Genomic DNA, 18,229 nt, shown 5'->3' on the forward strand with positions numbered 1-18,229 from the left:
TTCAGCCATACTCATGTAGATTATTAATTATTATTTATTTAATCAAAAATGTTTGTAAACGCCAGTCTGCGGCATTTTAGGTACTAGCTAATAATACACCCAGTTCAGACAATAAAAAAAGAAGAAGAAGAAGGAACGAAAGAAAAGATTACCGAAATGATGATGACATGCAAATTTCCCCAGAAATTATCATAAGTAAACATTTGAAGCCTGGACTAATAAAATCCCATCTGTGTTACTTCATATCGAGTTAGTAGAGAGCTGTGATAATGAATTTTGTAATATCTCACGAACAGACATCTCAATCAGGCACTAATCCTGTGATTTTACTGCAGAATCACTAAATCTGGAGCAGCCAAACTGCTGCTCTTTGGCACAGGGATAGCGAAGGCGCACCTCCAGCCGCGACCAGCAAGTGCTCCCAGGCTGGAGATCCTAAACTGTCACAGACCGGGTTCCCGTTGCCTGGCCAGCTAGATTAGAAAGAGGACGCTCATGGCTCGCATTGTCAGGTTTCCCCAGGATAGGGAAGCAGCACGTGTAATCAGCAGCGTATCCTTAATGAATACAAATGATTTTCTCTGTAGGATACACTTCTGCAATCTGCTTGTGCTTCTGTTTTACCTGCTCTTAACTACAACTACTCCATTGGTGCTTGGTTTACTGTTTGAACCTCGCTGAAGAGAGAGCAGAGCACAATGGAGTATGAGGGTTTCCTACACCAAAGGAGGCCGTGGTAGCCTTTAGAACGTAATACAGAGAAAGAGACAATGAAATGAAATAGAGCCTAGCGCAGGGCTGTATTACCCGCTAGTAACTTTACATTATTTTAAAGTAGATGATTATTTGAAAGTGCGAAGCCCCTTTTGTGCTTCTTATAGGAAAGCTAAATCTGCTGCATCAAATGTTACCGTCTAATTTACACTCAGTTTGTGCATGACATGTATTCCATCCTCTGAGCAAATTATGAACCAACAAACTACAGGGTTAAAATGTGCTAAGGAAAAGTTTGGTTGCAACGTTTTAAAATAGATAAGTGTTTACAAAAGTCCGTTCGCCATTCACAAATAAATTACACGACTCTTTAAAGGGAGTAAAGGCAGAAATGTTTGATCGCCTGGATCATTGTGATCATTGTGACTGCCCTTTAATACCAGTGTGTCCCTTTCTGAGTGAAAAATAAGTGAACTTGATTCTGATTTTTTTTTAATTTATTTTGTAAAAACCTTTACGAAAATATGTTAGCAACATGTTTCACAATGACTACAGCACGGCTCCTTTGAGGTTTGATTTTTCTTAAGCATTTTTTAAATAAAATCCAATACATTTGATGTTTTACAGATAACGGGTGATGGAGTCCAACTGTCGTAAGCTAGTATCGGCTTGTGTTCAATTAGGTAAGGACAATATTTCCGATCGCGTCATATGAACATATTCTTTATGTAGGCAGAAGAGTGGTTTGTTCGAATGTAAATGTTTGTGTATTATCCGTATGAGAGAGAGAAAGGGAGAGAGAGAGAGAGCACGTATATTTTTATAATCACATATTACATTTACAAATACTGATGTGCAGATTGATCAAATATTATTTTCTATCTATGCAGAGAGCTGATACTTTAATAGTCAACAAAACTGAAGATAAATGTTTTCTGGACTTTTAAAGTATTTGTACTGCGGTGAAATTCACGCGGACTGTAATGTTCACAGTGGTGGTGCTTTGGCAGAGTTCTACGTTTGACAGCCTCTCCTCTCTGTCTCTCTCCCTCTCGTCCTCTCTCCAGTAGGGGTGCAGCCCTCTACGGTTGAATGTCTTTTCTCCAAAGACTCTGATATTAAAAAGGGGGAATTCAGTGACTCTCCAGAGGGCAGGAAAGAGGCAACCAGCAGCAAGCTTTTCGGGAGGCAGCATCCCAGCGCCAACGGTAAGCGAGAGCCCCCCAGGGCGCCTCCCGTCAGTCCCACTCACCTTCCTATCACTCACCCTATCACTCGTGAGTGAGAGAAGAGGGAGAGAGACTCCAACAGGTTGGATGCTTAATTGTTCCCTCTTTGTTTATTCCTTTTTTTTTAAACTAAAAGCCAAAGGGCTTGTCTCAGGTGTGCAGTGACTTGTCCTGATTGGAGTCTAGTGAAAAGTGTGTTGGTTGTTATTTGGAGAGGGGACATGCAGAGGAAGTTTCCCAGACGCCTTTCACATCCTCCACGCTCTCTCTCCCTCTCTCTCTCGAGCTCTTGTTTGGGAAGGTAGGCCGGTCCTGAGCTAAAACGTGGTCCAACAGCGACCTCTGCTGCTGCACATCTGCGCCACTGCACCGAGAAGTAACAAACGGGGGGAACTGGACAATGCTGCCCTCTTGCCAAAAAGTTAACTGGGTCCAGGTTTTTTGCTGTGGGGCGTGCAACTCAATTAAAAATGGATATTCTTCGCGAGGTATTTTCCCCGTGCAAAGAGCAGAGTGCACGTTGTGAATAACAACTTTCAGGGCCAGCTCGTGCGCTATTTGTGTGTGTGTGTGTGTGTGTGTGTGTGCGCGCGCGTGCTAAGGCAACACTTCCCACGGAGTTCGAAAGGGGGAGGGAAGAGGGGTTGCCTGAGTAAGGAGTGCAGGCAGGAGCTGTCGAGTGGACTGTCGGGATGGATCAGCCTCCTTTTGATGCGACCCTTTCATACGCTTTCATTGCACATTTTTGCTGTGCTTTAAAATGTTCTCTTTGTGTACCTAATCGGAAGTGTTTGCGTCAGCATCTTTTAAAATTAAAGTTCCCAATAAAAATTGTTGCTAAAAGTTCAGAATAAGAACCATTTTTGGTAACTATCTTCCACTGTAGGAGGATCTCCCCACCCCCTTTTTGATTCAAGTTTTAGTGGCTCTAATATGTGACTACAAAATGTAATAAAGAAAAACATCAATGGAAACATATTACAAAGAAGAAAACAAGCTCGCTATTTCAAGTTCCTATTTAATCCAAGAGGAGCATAATTTTGTTTAAATAAAATACTGTATATTAAAGTGAATAAATAGTACAGGAAACTGGACTGAACTCATAATGTAAGTATTCCTGGTCTTGTGGTTAAACACTTACTTGTAAGAATATAGTATTCACCCTATTTGGCTAAATAGCTTAATATTGCTCAGATAACATCCAGTGGTTTGCAATTGTTCGTTCCCCCATCCCCCGTTTGGAAGTTTTAATCACTGTTTGAGAGCTCCTTATAAAAATAAATGATTAGACGAGAGGATAGTTAAACATCAAGATTAGAGACAATTCCAAACCCTAAAGTATTATGACCCAATAATTTGTCATCCCGAAAAAATACATGATATTAAAATGTGCACAAATAAGGTTTATCAAAGTTTTGCACTTTTTCATCCACACGTAATAGCTGTTAAGTAATGTGGAGAGGAAGGATGACATTGGTTTATATATGGTTTGAGAATAACAAAGGCCTTTTTACCCTTCACCTTTTTTTTCTCCATGAACAGGTGGTCTTAATCAAAGACTATAGCACGAGCTAATGGGAAAGTGGGGACCTTTCTGCTATAATAAATTTATGAGTCCTTACAAGCCAGTTTTATTCTTCTAAGTATTTATAAAAATAATATCCACATATGCGCTATGACATGGTCGCTTTTACTTCCCTTGCTGAGAAACAAATGGTTATTTTCTTAACCATTAATTATGAGTCGGGATTATTGTATTACATGTAAAATTTCCTGCCTAGTGCAATATCGACAAGTCTATTTTTTACCCTTCAGACTGAGGGGGAAATTGCTATCCAAACATATTTAATACCATTAATTAAAATATGTGTTGAAGTAATGCTGAAAACCTTGAGTGTGTTGGCAATTTTCTGGAATTTTTAAATGGTAATATTTCGTGGAATTTGTTCTACATAGAGCTATGTGTAAATACAGACCGTTATATTAATACCTAATGAATAATTATAACTCCCGAAATGTCCTCAGTTGTTAGGATGATTTATTTGAAAGTAATACAAACAGTATATTTCTTTATTTAGCTAAATTATTTTATTTTCGTTTTCTGTTTTAAATCTTTTATTCCACCTTGTTTTTGTATCGCCTGGTTAGAAGGAAATGCAGCGACTTCATCTTGTATGTCATTTACTTCTAACAAATCTTTCCCCTTCTGTCAAGGCTTTTAAATTGCTGTATTAGGAAGTCAGGTATCAGAGACACGAAACAATTATTCTTTAGGAGCATATCCTGCCATAGTTTCTTTTGTACAATTACTGTTGAAGTCACTATGACTTTGGAGAAAAAAGATATGTAAGAGGGGGAAATCATAGGAAGAGAGCCTACAAAATACAAATGATTGTTGAGTTTCTGCAAGTGCTGAACATTTCCATAGCTCAGCAGAAAATAAAGGCTTTATTAGAATAAATGGGAATGTACGCAGTCATATTAATATCTGTAAGAATATTTTCTTACTACAAATAATTTCAAATGCAAATATTCTAATCTTATATTTAGCCATAACATGGAATATAGGGAAAGTATTTCTTAGTGTCAAACCACATAAAACTATTAAAACTGTGTAGTGCGAGGAGGGCTCAGGAGGGACGCAGACAGCCACAAACATTACATTTTATAAGTACTGTTTATTATGATTTTATTTTAATTTCTGTGCGGTGCCCTGGCCTTTTTGATAGGGCATGCTGAGTATATGCAATTATTATTTATCTTTTTATAGATTCCACTTTAGAAATCATGTTATGTAATTAATAACCCAGTCATTGAATAGCAGGCTCATAATATATAATGTTAAAATAACATATTGCGTTATTCCATCGCTCTCAACATCGCAAATTGATTATTTAAACTTGTTTAACTAATTATTTGCGGCTGAATATTCAATAATTTAACCTCACTTTTAGAAGCTCCCCCACTCATTCATCTTTACGTACATATTCCCCTGCAAAGTTAGGTACACCACTGTTTAAAGAAGATATTTATCACTAATTTTTGCACAAGTTAAAAGCTAACTATGCAAGCTTGGTAGCCCTCTGTCGCCCCTCCACTCATAGTCTAGTTTCTTATAGGAACCCAATATCAACAGTTATCCTAATGTAGGTGTGTGAGTGGATGGCTAATAGATGGATGGATGGATATTCAACCGGATCCCAGCCTAACTGAAAATCTCTGTATCCTATTAGTTCAGCGAGATACAAATTTCAGGGGCACTGCCAGTGCAGATAGTGTGGAAAAGCCACATGAGACCACCAAAATGTCACCGTAGCTAAGTGAGCATGCCAGGAAGTACAGTGGGTTGCTTGAACAGTGTCAGTACCAAAATGTAATTTAGGATGGCAACCGTGTCCAAAAAGGGGTAGAGAAACCATTGGCATTTGGCTTCCTAACAACAGCTTGGCCAGTTAGAGGGAATCAGAGAAAATAACCTTCAGAAGAAGGAAAAAGGGAACCCTGAGGAAGAAAGGCCTGAGTAAGATCAGAGAAAAGCATCTGGCCTGGGAAAGAAAGAGAGTCCTAAACCAGCAAAGGAAGGCCTAGGACTAAGAGAGAGACTGGGAGCTGACCAGTGAAGGTGGGAGCCTTTGAAGGAAGAGAAATGAGGTTTCCAGTTTCTAAATCAGCAACACACTCTGGTCATACACTACATTTCAGTGTTTCCGCAATTCACTAGGACTGAGTCTCTCTCCAGGGGCAATGCGATTGTAGCAGCTCCTACCCCAAATTTAAGTTTCCCTTCAAATAGTCTCTGCAAAATGAGAATTAAAAGTTACTTATTGTTCCTTTGATTTTTTTTCCGTCGTCGTCTGACAATAATAGATGCAGCAGTTGTTAGACTGACCCCAGGGAAAACTAAATGTATAACGAAAGCTTATTCGTGAGGAGGAATATACTAATGGAACAATCTGATGTCTTCTTAATCCTATGTAAAAAGCTTTGTCGTCTTCCTAATATTGACTGAATGGGTAATTAATGGCTCTTCATCTAGGAGAATACCCGGTAATCCAAGATAGGCGAAAGACAACAAGCCAAAGGTAAAAGACAACAGGACTAGCTGGAGACTCTACATAAGAACTAATTTATCCATTTAGGAGAGTATTACGTCTAGCAACAATGATCTTATAGTAGATGAAGGCAAAAGTGGGAAAATAAATACCTGCAGTATGTCTTGCAAACACAGCAGTATCCAGCTAAGCAGGTCAGCTGAGCTCCTGTTTCAAGATTTCGCTCTCTCTTTCCCTCTCTCTTTCTCTCATTCAGAGCTCAGTTTAAATCTGTGCAGAATTTGTAGCCCCCGCCTAACGGTTACAAATGACCAGGAAACATAGGATTTACCATAATGGATCAAACCACTGATCGGATATCTACTCCGGTATCCTGTCCTGACAGTGGCCAGCACTGGCTCTTTCAGTGGAAAGTGCCAGGAACCCCGCAGAAGGAAATCTGCCCACAATCAAAGGTGCTGGGGTTTTGTTTCGTTTCTTCGTGTGTTTCCCCCCTTCCGAAATCCCCATTGCACAGAGGCTGTGAGGATCTGGAATTTAAAGAGAACCAAAGATTCTACCAGAATTAAAAAATAAAACAACTCCTGACATTTTAATTTAAACCTTTAGCAGTAATGTATTACTCGGGTTCCTACAATTAGGTGCGGGGGGGGGGGGTTGGTCAGCTGACAGCTTTTAAAATATTATTTCGCTAGGGAAATAAAAACTTCATCTCAGATTAAAGGTGAGTATTTTTTGGATTTATCTGATTTATGGTCACCATGACAACTAATGCCGAATGTTAGCTACCCTCATGGCTGGGGCAGGGGGAGGACAGGGGACGAAGCAATGGTGGAGTTTTAATCACAGTGTTGTAAATAAGTGACTGTAGTCTTCCCTTCTGACTATACCTGAATATGTCTCTATTCCTACTTCCCCCCACTCCAACCCTCCGCTACACACATGTTCAGGTAGAAATGGATCTAAGATAGCCCATTAGGTTCCGGGAGATGCTTCATAACTGGGACCAGCAATGATTCCATTCAAATACTTTAGGAAGGTTCTTAACACAAGGGGACCCATTTGATCTATTATCTAGAACCCAGATCGGAGAAGGAGTTAGAGCCAGTTAGAGCCACTAGAGCAAAGGAACCCAAAGGGAGTCCAGGGTTTTGTCAAAAGAATCTTGACAGAGCTGAGGTTTTTTCTTCCATCAGCGCCTAATATTCTAACAACCAAGGGATTCTGCAAACTATAAATCGCCTAATCCTTCAACTCAGAATTTCAAATGTGCAACAGTCACTAAAACTGCGTGCTGTGCACTATATAGAAAAGCATGGTTTTGCAGTCACTTACATGTGTAATTATTCTTGACATACTAATAGAAACAGGAAAGAGCTGACAATAAAGACGTCAAAGCAGGGTAGAGTAGGGTAATGTAGGGTGGGGTGTTCTTTGATTAATTAAGAATTTGGACCAGAATGTGGGAAAGGAGAGAGACACTAAAGAGACAGACATACCAAGTTTCCAATTTATAATCTTTTTAAAATGCCTATTAAAAAGGAGCGTGGTTGGCCACGCATCCTCATATTCTTCCATTGTTAAAGTCCATAGCAGAGTAGCTGTTGAGAACTGACCGTTTCGTTTCCTTCTAAGCTAAAGAACAATCCCTAGGATTCTGTTGCAGGGCTTTTCCAAATGGGGTTGAACACTAAAATAAGACTAAAATCTAACACTAAATAAGACTAAAATGCATAATCGGTTGCTTAATACAGTGACAAAACAGCATGGCTCTATGTCAGACCCCCAAAATCCTCCAAACCATTTGTCTGGACGAGAGAAAAGGAAACCGAATTCAATCTCTTATCAGAGAACATTAAATCCCATTGCTCACTACGAGTTACACCGTGCATTTGCGCATGTGGAGTCTTGTGTACAAAATTGACCAACGTTAAGCTTTATGACAGAGGCAAAAAATCATAATGATTTATGACCAAACAAGTTAGAATTCAACAGAGCATCCCATTACAGAGCAAGCCACAAAGTGCATAATAAGTGCCTTGCAGTTTCCAAACCATACATATGTCTTTTCGCTAAATCCCAGGATTCAAGGAAAGGTTTGCATTTCTAAACTAAAAAGCCCCGTCTTCAAAAATATAAATGAAGAATAGCTCTTCCCCCTCAACACACACACACTTTGCCCATACTCCACGTATAAAAGTGGAAGCCCTAGATAAAAATAGGAGCCTTGTAATCTTTCTCCTCCAACCCCTCTCCCAGATCGCTTCTGTTCTTTAACCAGAGAGAGATTTATTCCTTTACAAATTGTGTCAAGGTAATAACGGTCTCGTGCTTCTCTAATTTTCCCCGTTATTTGCAATATAATCCTGAAATACAGAATTAGAAAATAACAATTGTTATATTAGTTTTGTCCACCCACCCATCTCCCGGACTCCCTTTAAAATACTGCTCCGATAGAACTTACTTTGCTGAAGTTCTGAACCTCCAAATCTAACGCGCAGGAATGTCCCAACCTTGCGTTTAAAATAATGACACTAGGAGGCATTGGTTTCGTCTAATGGAGTCCTTTCATTAACAAGGGCTTCGGGGATTCATTGAGTACAGGACCACAGTAATTCAGCGAGGATAAGAAGAAACTGGAATATGATTAGTAAACAAATTGTGCAGAATGGAGCTGGATTCATATTGACTTAGTTATAGGTCATCTACTGCCGGTGCAAAGGGAGGAAATATTTACTTTGCACATATACTTTATGATCTTGGGGGAATTAGAGGAAATTCAATAAGAAAACGGCTAGAATCATTTTAAACCCCCTATTTAAAAGACTTAAGCAAATTAGAGTCTTATCAGATTAAAATCCACTACAAATGTAAGAGCATTGTCTCCATCGAAACGCTGTGGGGTCTGAGGAAAGAGATTCTTTGCCAAATCTCAGGGATAAAACACGTCATTTAAACACCAGATAATGAGCAGAATGTAAATTAATTTAACCTTCTTTACCAACAGGCTGCTAAAGTAATATGTATAATTTAGCGATAAGTAAGACTGCAAGAGATAATACTGAGAGAAAGAGCATCAGCTAATAAGAATGACCTGTCAAAAAATGAATAAAAGAAAGGGAAGCTTGGAAGTTGTGTTGGCTTAAGAAAGGTCACGACTGTGGGAAACTCCCAGACGTCTAGAATTGTGAAGAGTAATTATAAGTATAGGAACAATCTCAGTAAATTGCACATACATCTTCAGTGTCTGGACTAGGTCGTGCCATTAAGCGGAACTCTTCTAATCAATGGGGTGCTACTTAACCCCCCCTGGCACTGCTATGGCCCACTCCCGAGCCTACTGTAAATATTTGGAATACGGTGTTTTCTTGCAAATAGATTGAAAGGAGACAAACGGATAGGTTCAAATATATTTGCCTTTTGCTTTATCTGCGGGACAAGCCCATCTTCTGATTGAAGAATCTTCCAGTCATGTGGCCAACATGGAAGGACACACAATCTCCACACTGTGAGATTTCCTGAAGAACTCCCCATGTTTCTAGTATCTCACACCAACAAATATTGCAGTAATATAGCAGGACACGGAAACAAAATCAGAATGTAGGAGGGAGATTAGCTCTTGGTTGGTGCTCTGAGACGCAGCCTATGGCAGGGTTTTGTACTGCCGCCCATCACCGTAATATCTCGGCGTTAGCGGTGTCTGATTCATCGTAGTCACATTGTTGCTCTAGATTTCTCCGTTCTCTTTCCTTTGGATAATTTTGGTTTGACTTAGTAATTTGTCCACGACGACAGGAAAGAAAATGGTCTCTAAAAATAAAAGGAATTTAGAAAATGTCCCTGGGATCAGTTGTTTGAAATCTCCTTGAAATGGTGGGTGGCTATATATTGCATACAAATGAGATTTTCTTGTTTTTATTTTCTTTGAAATTGTAACAAGAAAATAAATGAGATAGTAAAAGAAAAGTGAGAAATGTCAAGGTTTACAAATATAGTGTAAGGATCAGCTAGAGAGAATCTCGTTCATTGCTTTCCGATGAAATTTAAAAGATTGGTATAATTCGAAAACTACCAATTTTTCGGCAAAAAAATCTATTAGTCAAACTAGTATAACGCTGTATAATTTATTATCTATTTGATTGATTAGCGGCCATTTAGACTTGCGTGGTATTTTTAGTGTTGTCGTTTCTATTCAACAAATCTGTAAAACGAGACTATAGTACTAAACACTTGCTAGGATCATGCGTAAAAGAGTGATTTCTCTTTGACAGGCTAGGTTTTGTTTGTTTGTAAATCGGATTTATAAGCTGTCATTTGTCTTGCTCGCAATTATAGAAAAGCTTTTTAAGACTAGGGTAATATCCATGATAGTTTGGGTTGAAATTTTAAGATCAGTTCGGTTTTATTTGTTTCTTCTTCTTTCCTTCAGCAGCCTGCTTTTCAGGGTAGAAATGTCTCAAGCCAGCATCGTATGTTGTTTCTCCATATCACTGCGGAACGTTAATAAATGTTATTTCTAAACACGTGTGGGTATATATAGACATACTCCCCAACACACACATATGCCTTCACCCCCGTTTGGAATCACCTCCTTTAAATACCCAAGCTCTTGCCATTTGGGCACGGCAGGTTTCACAATCCCCTGGTCCCGCAGAGTGAATTACTTAGCCCAGCCCTGCTTCTCTGATAGGTCGCGGTTATTATAGTCTGCCTTCCGCCTAGCGCTTCCTGATTGGTCCGGAGCGACATCATTCCTGCCCTGAGCAGCGGGTCCCGGGCGGGGGAGGAGGGAGGGAAGGGGTCGGGTGACATCACTGCCCGGGGAAGGCCTCCTCTGGTTTTAAGATGTTGGGCAAACAGGGAAGCGGCTGAGCTGATCGGGTCCATTGCTCGCCTGGGTGCTGTGTGTAGATGTGTGCACAAGAGAGAGTGGCTGCGCTGGGGAGGGCGGCTGCTGCTGCTGCTGCTGCTGCTGCTGCCTTGGATATAATATCATCTACCTGCCCCTGTCACTCTGACACTGACTGACTGACACTGTCATCGCCTTAGCGTGTCAGGCAGGAGACTTGGTTCCTATGGTTATTCATTATTATTAGGAATATTATTATTATTATAGGGTCGAATTTTCCTTTTTTTTATCATCTTTTTTTTTCCTCTTCCTGCTGCCTTCACGCCACAAAGAAAACCCCGTGCGCCTCTGTGTATATTTTCCTTGAGACTTTAGCTAAGGCTGGCTGGACTTGCACGTTAGACTTCCTAGGGCTCTTTCAGTAGAAAGGGTAACAAGTTGCTTCTCGGACGCCGTCCACCGCTGCTGCTTTTCTGTCTCCCGCTGGACCAGGGAGCCATACAGGGAGTTGAGCCTGCACCTTCTGCAACGCTGCGCCTTGGAGAGTGGGGTGCAGTGTGTATATATCTATAGATATAGAAATATATCGCTATACATATATATACACACACAGAGAGAGAGAGTCACACACACACACACACAGAGAGAGGGGACTATTTGGCTTTCTTTTGCCGATGAACTTCATGAAAGATCCGTTAAGCCTGGAGCGCCTGGGAGCCGGGAATAAGCTGTGCTCCACTCCACCTTCCTCCTCCTCCTCCTCCTCTTCATCCTCTTGCCACCATCACCAGTCGGCCCTGGTCATGGCTTCAGCTGTAGCGGCGGGGCAGTCTCGCTCTGCCCTGGACGCCTCCAAACACCGGCTGGAGGTGCACACCATCTCGGACACCTCCAGCCCCGAGGCCGCAGGTAAGAGAGTCCATTCGGGGTTGCGGCTGCACCCACCCATCCTGCTGCCTCCCCCCGCTTACAAAATCCCCCCTGGTAACTTCTGCATCGCCCTGTCCCCCAGCTCGGTCTCGCTGCTGATCCCCCCTCCTCCGCAGTCTCTGCTTATTTTCTCTTGAGTGAAGGAAGGTGAACTGGAACCGCGCTGAGGTTCCTCTGAGCGTCTCTCCTGGCAGCAGAGCCCGGCTGATTGCCTTCGGTCTGTGTGTTCATTGGGAGCATAGGGAAAACCCTCCCCCCGTATAATGAATTGCTTCTGCAGGGACTCTCCGGCGGGTTTGCATTGGGACTCACTGTGGCTCCCATTTGGCTGCGGATTGCCCCAGCATCCAGCTGCGGAGAAAGGGAGAGAGACTCCTCGGCGCCCTTTAACCAGGGAGTTGTGGGGACAGAGGGTCCAGAAGGCGAGAGCAAGGGTATTCAACCGGACAATTATTTAGTCAGAGCCTCAGTGAACCTTAATGCGCGAGATACAATACGTGTAGGGACTATCATTTACTTGGTATTTGGAAGTGTATTTGAATCAAGGTCTGATGATAACTATATTGTCTCCATGAAATACTAGGGGCGTGTTTATTATAAATACATATGTACAGAGAAGGTAACGCTATGTATCTGGATACAGAACTATGTGCATACAGATAAATATTATATCTGCATCTTCTATCTGTATTTATATAATCTGTAGATAGAGTCTCTCACTATAACTTATAGAAACGGATAAATCGATCTATGCGGCAGAGAGTGTGTGTGGGGGGGGTGTATATACACACCTAATTATCTTAGCTGTAAATACACAGGTTAAAAAATTTCAATCAAGCGAGCCTTCTCTCTGTAGGGAAATAATTGCCACCTTTCTCGTAGCATTAAGGAGCAGCCTTTTGAACGCTGGGTGCCCTTCTTTTCCAGAGAAAGAGAAAAGCCAGCAGAGTAAAAATGAGGATGCCGGGGTTGAGGATCCCTCCAAGAAAAAGAGGCAACGGCGGCAGAGGACTCATTTCACCAGCCAGCAGCTGCAAGAACTAGAGGCCACTTTCCAGAGGAATCGCTACCCGGACATGTCCACCCGGGAAGAGATCGCCGTCTGGACCAACCTCACCGAAGCCAGAGTCAGGGTAGGTACAGACGCCGAAAGCCCGATGCTGCCTGGAGGTGGGGGAAGCGTTAGACCGACTGCAGCTGCTTTCGATTTCGGTTTGCGTTCCAAACTTCAGAGCCTTTGCATAAAAGCATCAGGGAGCGAGACATTTATGTCAAGGCGAGACAGATTATGATCTCCCTCCTTGGAATATGGTGCATTGCACGTTTCGCCCTTACTGTGCAATGTGTTCTCTTCCTTTTGATCGAAATGCTAATGAAAACATTAGCCAAGAAAGCAACTTGAAACAGGCTTCAACCTGTGCTGCCTCTAATGAGAAAAAGATACAACGTACACAAGGGCTTTTATTTCCTCATAGGCATTCGGGGCATGCCCTTCCTTGCATTTTCTCTTTCTTTTGGTTTCATAACTACCCAAGCGCTTTCCCCCTTCCCCCCACTTAGATTTATGGTACTATCACAGTGCTAAAAATTATCAGGATTATGGGCCATATCCTGATCCTATGCAATCCCATTACTGCCAGGCCCTTGCTCAAAAATAGACCAAAAATGAATCTAGAGATCCTTGCTATTGTCAGATATAACCCATGGTTCATTTATTGCTCTACTGGTATAAAGATTCTATAAAAATACAGTAAACAGAAAAAACCTGTTTTATTTCTGGAAAAAGTCTATTTAGTCTTAAATGCTTTAGAATTAGATTAGACCTATAAAATAAATGAATAAGGGCCTCTGTTTTCAATTAGGAACTAACTTCATCTACAGAAATTTAGACGTAAAATCTATTTTAATTAAAAATAGGCAAGTTGTAGACTTCAGACTGAACTGAATAGTGGAAATATACAGTGAGTAATTAAGAAGTATAAAAAGGGAGAGGAAAAAAATCAGGCTATATGTGTTGTTGGTTAATTCAAGCAGAACAGGATTGCAAACTGTTTGAATCTGTCTGGTCTCATTGTTATTTTAAAAAGTAGTCTCCTTCATATAGGCTGTTTCTTATTGAAAACAGTCACTTTGCATTCTTTGTCTATCGTTGGTAGACTCCTGGGTAAAATGTCGGATTATAAAACGTTAAGGTAATTTTAGCAGCCACTTCACACTCTATATTTTTATTCATGAGCTGCAATATAACTGATGGATGTTTTGTGAAGATAGCTGGAGAAACATTTGCTGCTTTACGTTGACAATATTTTTTGAATGTGAGTGGGGTATGATATTGGTTTATAGCTGCGTGTAAGCAGTGTCAAGGATTAATTGTACAGTTAGAGATTTGTAATGTAAAACAACGTTTGTGTAAACAAAGAGGAGCCAGGGAAGGCCTCTAGTACACAAAATAACTTTGCAGGAGGCTGGCTGACAAATCAGACACCAAGATGTGGATTGGAAAGATTTGCAGAAAGGCACACGTTTTAGCCATTGTCTGGAGCGAGGGACCTTAGATCTCATTTAGCACGTTGTTAAAAGGCAAACTTTGCCAAAAAGCAGGAGGACACGTTTGTTTATAAGTGTTTGGGGGTTCTTGAAGATTAGCGCACGGGGAGTTTGCAATTTAAACAAGCTGCTGAGATTTATTAGTATTTTCCCTCTATCTGTAATCGGAAATATAATTTTTCTCCCCTGGCAAAACTCTGCAGGTTTTCTACGCGTTTTGCATTCGATTTGCAGTTTTGATGGGTTTTTTTTCACCGCGTAATGTCTCCCGTTTTGTAACATGACAGGGAGCAAATGTTGTAAACGCGGTGTCTTTTGTGACGGGAATGTGTGTTTCGGAATCACAAAAGAAAAACTAATTTGCAAAATGTGTGCTCTAAAACAAATATTTTCTGTGATGATCTGCAGCTACCACAGTCTGAATGTGATAGAACAAAAAATCGCTAAAGTATGCGCTGCGGTTCCCGGAGAGCTTCTCCGGCGATTTTGCGAACTTCAGGGAGTTGTAGATTTGAGTAACCATTTTAAATACAAACGTCTGTTAATAGTGAAAAATGCAGTCCCGTTTTACACTGGTCAAGTCTCGTCAGAGGAACGCGTGATATCTTTTGTATTACCTTCACCGTTAGCAAAATGCTGTGATTTTAGTTTTTGCATAACTAAACCGCGCCTGACCTATTTATTTATTTATTTATTTATTTTAAAGGTTTGGTTCAAGAACCGCAGAGCCAAATGGAGAAAGAGAGAAAGAAACCAGCAGGCTGAGCTTTGCAAAAACGGCTTTGGTCCACAATTTAACGGTCTAATGCAACCCTACGATGATATGTACCCCGGCTATTCTTACAACAACTGGGCAGCCAAAGGCCTGACCTCGGCCTCCCTTTCCACCAAAAGTTTTCCTTTCTTCAACTCTATGAATGTCAACCCCCTGTCTTCTCAGAGCATGTTCTCCCCTCCAAATTCCATCTCCTCCATGAGTATGTCTTCCAGTATGGTGCCCTCTGCAGTCACCGGGGTCCCCGGTTCCAGCCTCAACAGCCTGAATAACTTGAACAACTTGAGCAATCCCTCTCTGAATTCTGCCGTGCCCACGCCAGCCTGTCCTTATGCTCCTCCAACACCTCCTTATGTTTATAGGGACACATGTAACTCTAGCTTGGCTAGTCTGAGACTTAAAGCCAAGCAGCACTCCAGCTTTGGATACGCCAGTGTTCAGAACCCAGCTTCCAACCTGAGCGCCTGCCAATACGCTGTGGACAGACCCGTGTGAGATATTAAAGTATAAAATACTGAATGGGAATCCCTCCCCCTTCCCACAAAGACTGAGAATTATACTAGAAAGTAATGGGCACTATAGAGAAAGAGAAAGAATGGAAGGAAGGAAGGAAGGAAGAAGAGAGAGAGAAAATGAAACCACTGAAATAAGATAGTCCCTTTGTTTTCAAAGGACCTCCTGCAGATTCTGACATCTTTCACTAAGAGTATTTCCAACAGTTACAAGAACATATATATATATGTATATATACACATATATATACATATATATATGTGGACAAATGTTTGACTGGATATGATATGACATTTTAATGTTACTATAAGCTTGTTATTTTTTAAGTTTAGCATTGTTAACATAAAAATGACTGAAAGGATGTATATATATGGAAATGTCAAATTAATTTTATAAAAGCAGTTGTTAGTAATATCACAACAGTGTTTTTAAAGGTTAGGCTTTAAAATAAAGCATGTTACACAGAAGCGATTAGGATTTTTCGCTTGCGAGCAAGGGAATGTATATACTAAATGCGACACTGTATGTTTCTAACATATTATTATAAAAAAACATTGTGTGAATATCAGTTTTAGAATAGTATCTCTGGTGGATGCAATGATGTTTCTGAAATTGCAATGTAAAACATGCCCTGTGTATAACATTTCGTACAATATTATTGTTTTACTTTTCAGCAAACATGAAAAATGTGTTTTATTTCATGGGAGTAAAATATACAGCATACAGTTTTGTCTGGAATTTTTTTTATGAACTAACTGCATAGTGGTAACTACTTCACGCTGATTGACCAATAGATGACACTGGATCCCCTTCTCTGGAAACACGGTGCAGTAATTTTTACTGTAATACGTATAAATTACAGTTATTTCCCCACAAAAAATCCTTACACTAAAGTTACATGCTAAATAAACTCTGGCCTTGGAACGATTGACTTCTGCAGAGTAGACAGGATTCCATTATTCCCATGAATAGCTCATCAGAATATGGATTATTTGAGATTGCTGGACTCAAGCATTTCTAACGAAAAACAAAGTTGCTGCATCCATGTATACAGTGAATGGCTCACGCTGTGAAGGAAGCTTTTATTAAATACTAAAAAATTTTTTGCAAACACCTCCTATTCAAATCCCACAGTCACCTTTTATCTTAAGCAGAGAGATCTTTCATGTAATATTCCATTTCTATTTCCAAATTCTTTTCAGACATTAGCAGAAGCAAAGACCACTCCAAATAACCGCAACCTCTGAGAGCCCAAGAGGTTGAGAGGTTAGCCTGAAGTTTCCTGAGCCTTGTACTGCAATATGTAGTTGAGAGAAAAGGTCGTGCTCTCTGTGTTTTGTTTTAAATAATATTGACCCATTAATTCTAAACCTGCTTGTTCGTGAAATTATACAGGATTATAGTTTGCCATCTCCAGGACAATGAAGTAAATCAAGATGAATTACAGTTCGGCCCTCCCATCCGATGACATCTGAACGGGGAATGAATGTGTGCGAATGTTCAGAGCCTTGTGGGGAACAGGGAGAGGGAAGAAGGGAGGCTGAGAGGGAACCTTTTTTTTTATGGAGCTTTTGATTTAAAAAAAATCAAGAATTAATTAAAATATCAAACGCTGAACAAACTGCAAAAAAAAAAAATCGCCGGCTTGCTGTGTAGGGGGGGGGGGATAAACAGGCTGGATGGGACCTGAGACGGGAAGGTCCTCGAGTGCCTGTCCCTGGAGAAGCTGAACCTGTGTGTGTGTGTGTGTGTGTGTGTGTGTGTGTTTCTTTGCGGCTGGGTGTGTTTTAGCTGCTGTAACTTTACCTATAGGCCGAGCAGACACTGCGCCTTTGTTCTGCACGGAATCGCTGCCACTTAAAAAGAGATCTCAGATAATGCCCCTGCTTTATGATCGGCGCTCGCTGCACATTAACTTCTCTTTCTTTATTTTCGGAGGAGTCGCGGCCAGACCTGCAGGCAGGGATCACGCGGCGGAGGGAGAGCAAACAAAAAGCCCTTTGGACAACGGGTCACCTTCCCCTTGTATTCCTTGGCGGTGGGTGAGAGGCAGGGGCAGCCAGACGGATTTGTTCAGTCTGCCGCGTCCTGACAGTTCAACGGGCCTGGGGAGGAGTTGGTGCCAGCGGCTGGGGGGTGGGTGGGGGGGGGAAGCCGGGGGGAATGGGATTCTGCTAATAGTGGCCCCCACCCCCAAGCAGGATAAGGGCGCTTAGTGTGGCTTGGGCAGCGTTGGGCGGGAGGGAAGGCAGGGCCACTTCTCGCTGTTTAGCCCTAGTGTAAATTAATTAAGCCCGAATCAATGGATCCCCGGGCGAAGGTTCCTAAAATGGGAGGCTGGGGTGGGCAGGAGGCCGTTTCCCCACCATCGTGGGACTGGCCAGGGCAGCTCCCGGGACAGAGCCGGGGGAGCAGATGGCGCCTCTTTGGAGCCCAGAAGCAGACGGGCCGCTCCGGACCCCAACTTTCCCCCTTTCCTCCCCAGGCCAAACCGGTTCCAATCGATTTGCTGCGCCATGTCAACACTTAACTGCTGGTGAGTGCGAGGGGGGAGTTGTTGGGTCCCTCCCCGTCCCAGTTCCATGATTTCGGGGTTAGTTGCGTGTTAAAGTGCTAGAAA

At 41.6% G+C, this 18,229-nt stretch overlaps 1 protein-coding gene across 2 annotated transcripts; it reads left to right on the forward strand.

Moving 5' to 3' along the window:
* Window positions 1-1,351: 1,351 nt before the first annotated feature.
* Window positions 1,352-15,732, forward strand: PITX2 (paired like homeodomain 2). Of its 2 annotated transcripts, XM_045019124.1 has the most exons (4): window positions 1,352-1,397; window positions 1,785-1,922; window positions 12,702-12,907; window positions 15,028-15,732. In XM_045019124.1, the coding sequence occupies exons 1-4, from the start codon at window positions 1,352-1,354 to the stop codon at window positions 15,589-15,591; spliced, it is 954 nt and encodes a 317-aa protein (XP_044875059.1). In that variant the 3' UTR covers window positions 15,592-15,732. The 2 variants fall into 2 exon arrangements, with proteins under 2 accessions (XP_044875059.1, XP_044875058.1); XM_045019123.1 differs by lacking the exons at window positions 1,352-1,397; window positions 1,785-1,922 and adding an exon at window positions 11,519-11,753.
* Window positions 15,733-18,229: the final 2,497 nt, after the last annotated feature.

The sequence above is a fragment of the Mauremys mutica genome, chromosome 5 (genome assembly GCF_020497125.1).
Source record: "Mauremys mutica isolate MM-2020 ecotype Southern chromosome 5, ASM2049712v1, whole genome shotgun sequence".
NCBI classification, from domain to species: Eukaryota; Metazoa; Chordata; order Testudines; family Geoemydidae; genus Mauremys; species Mauremys mutica.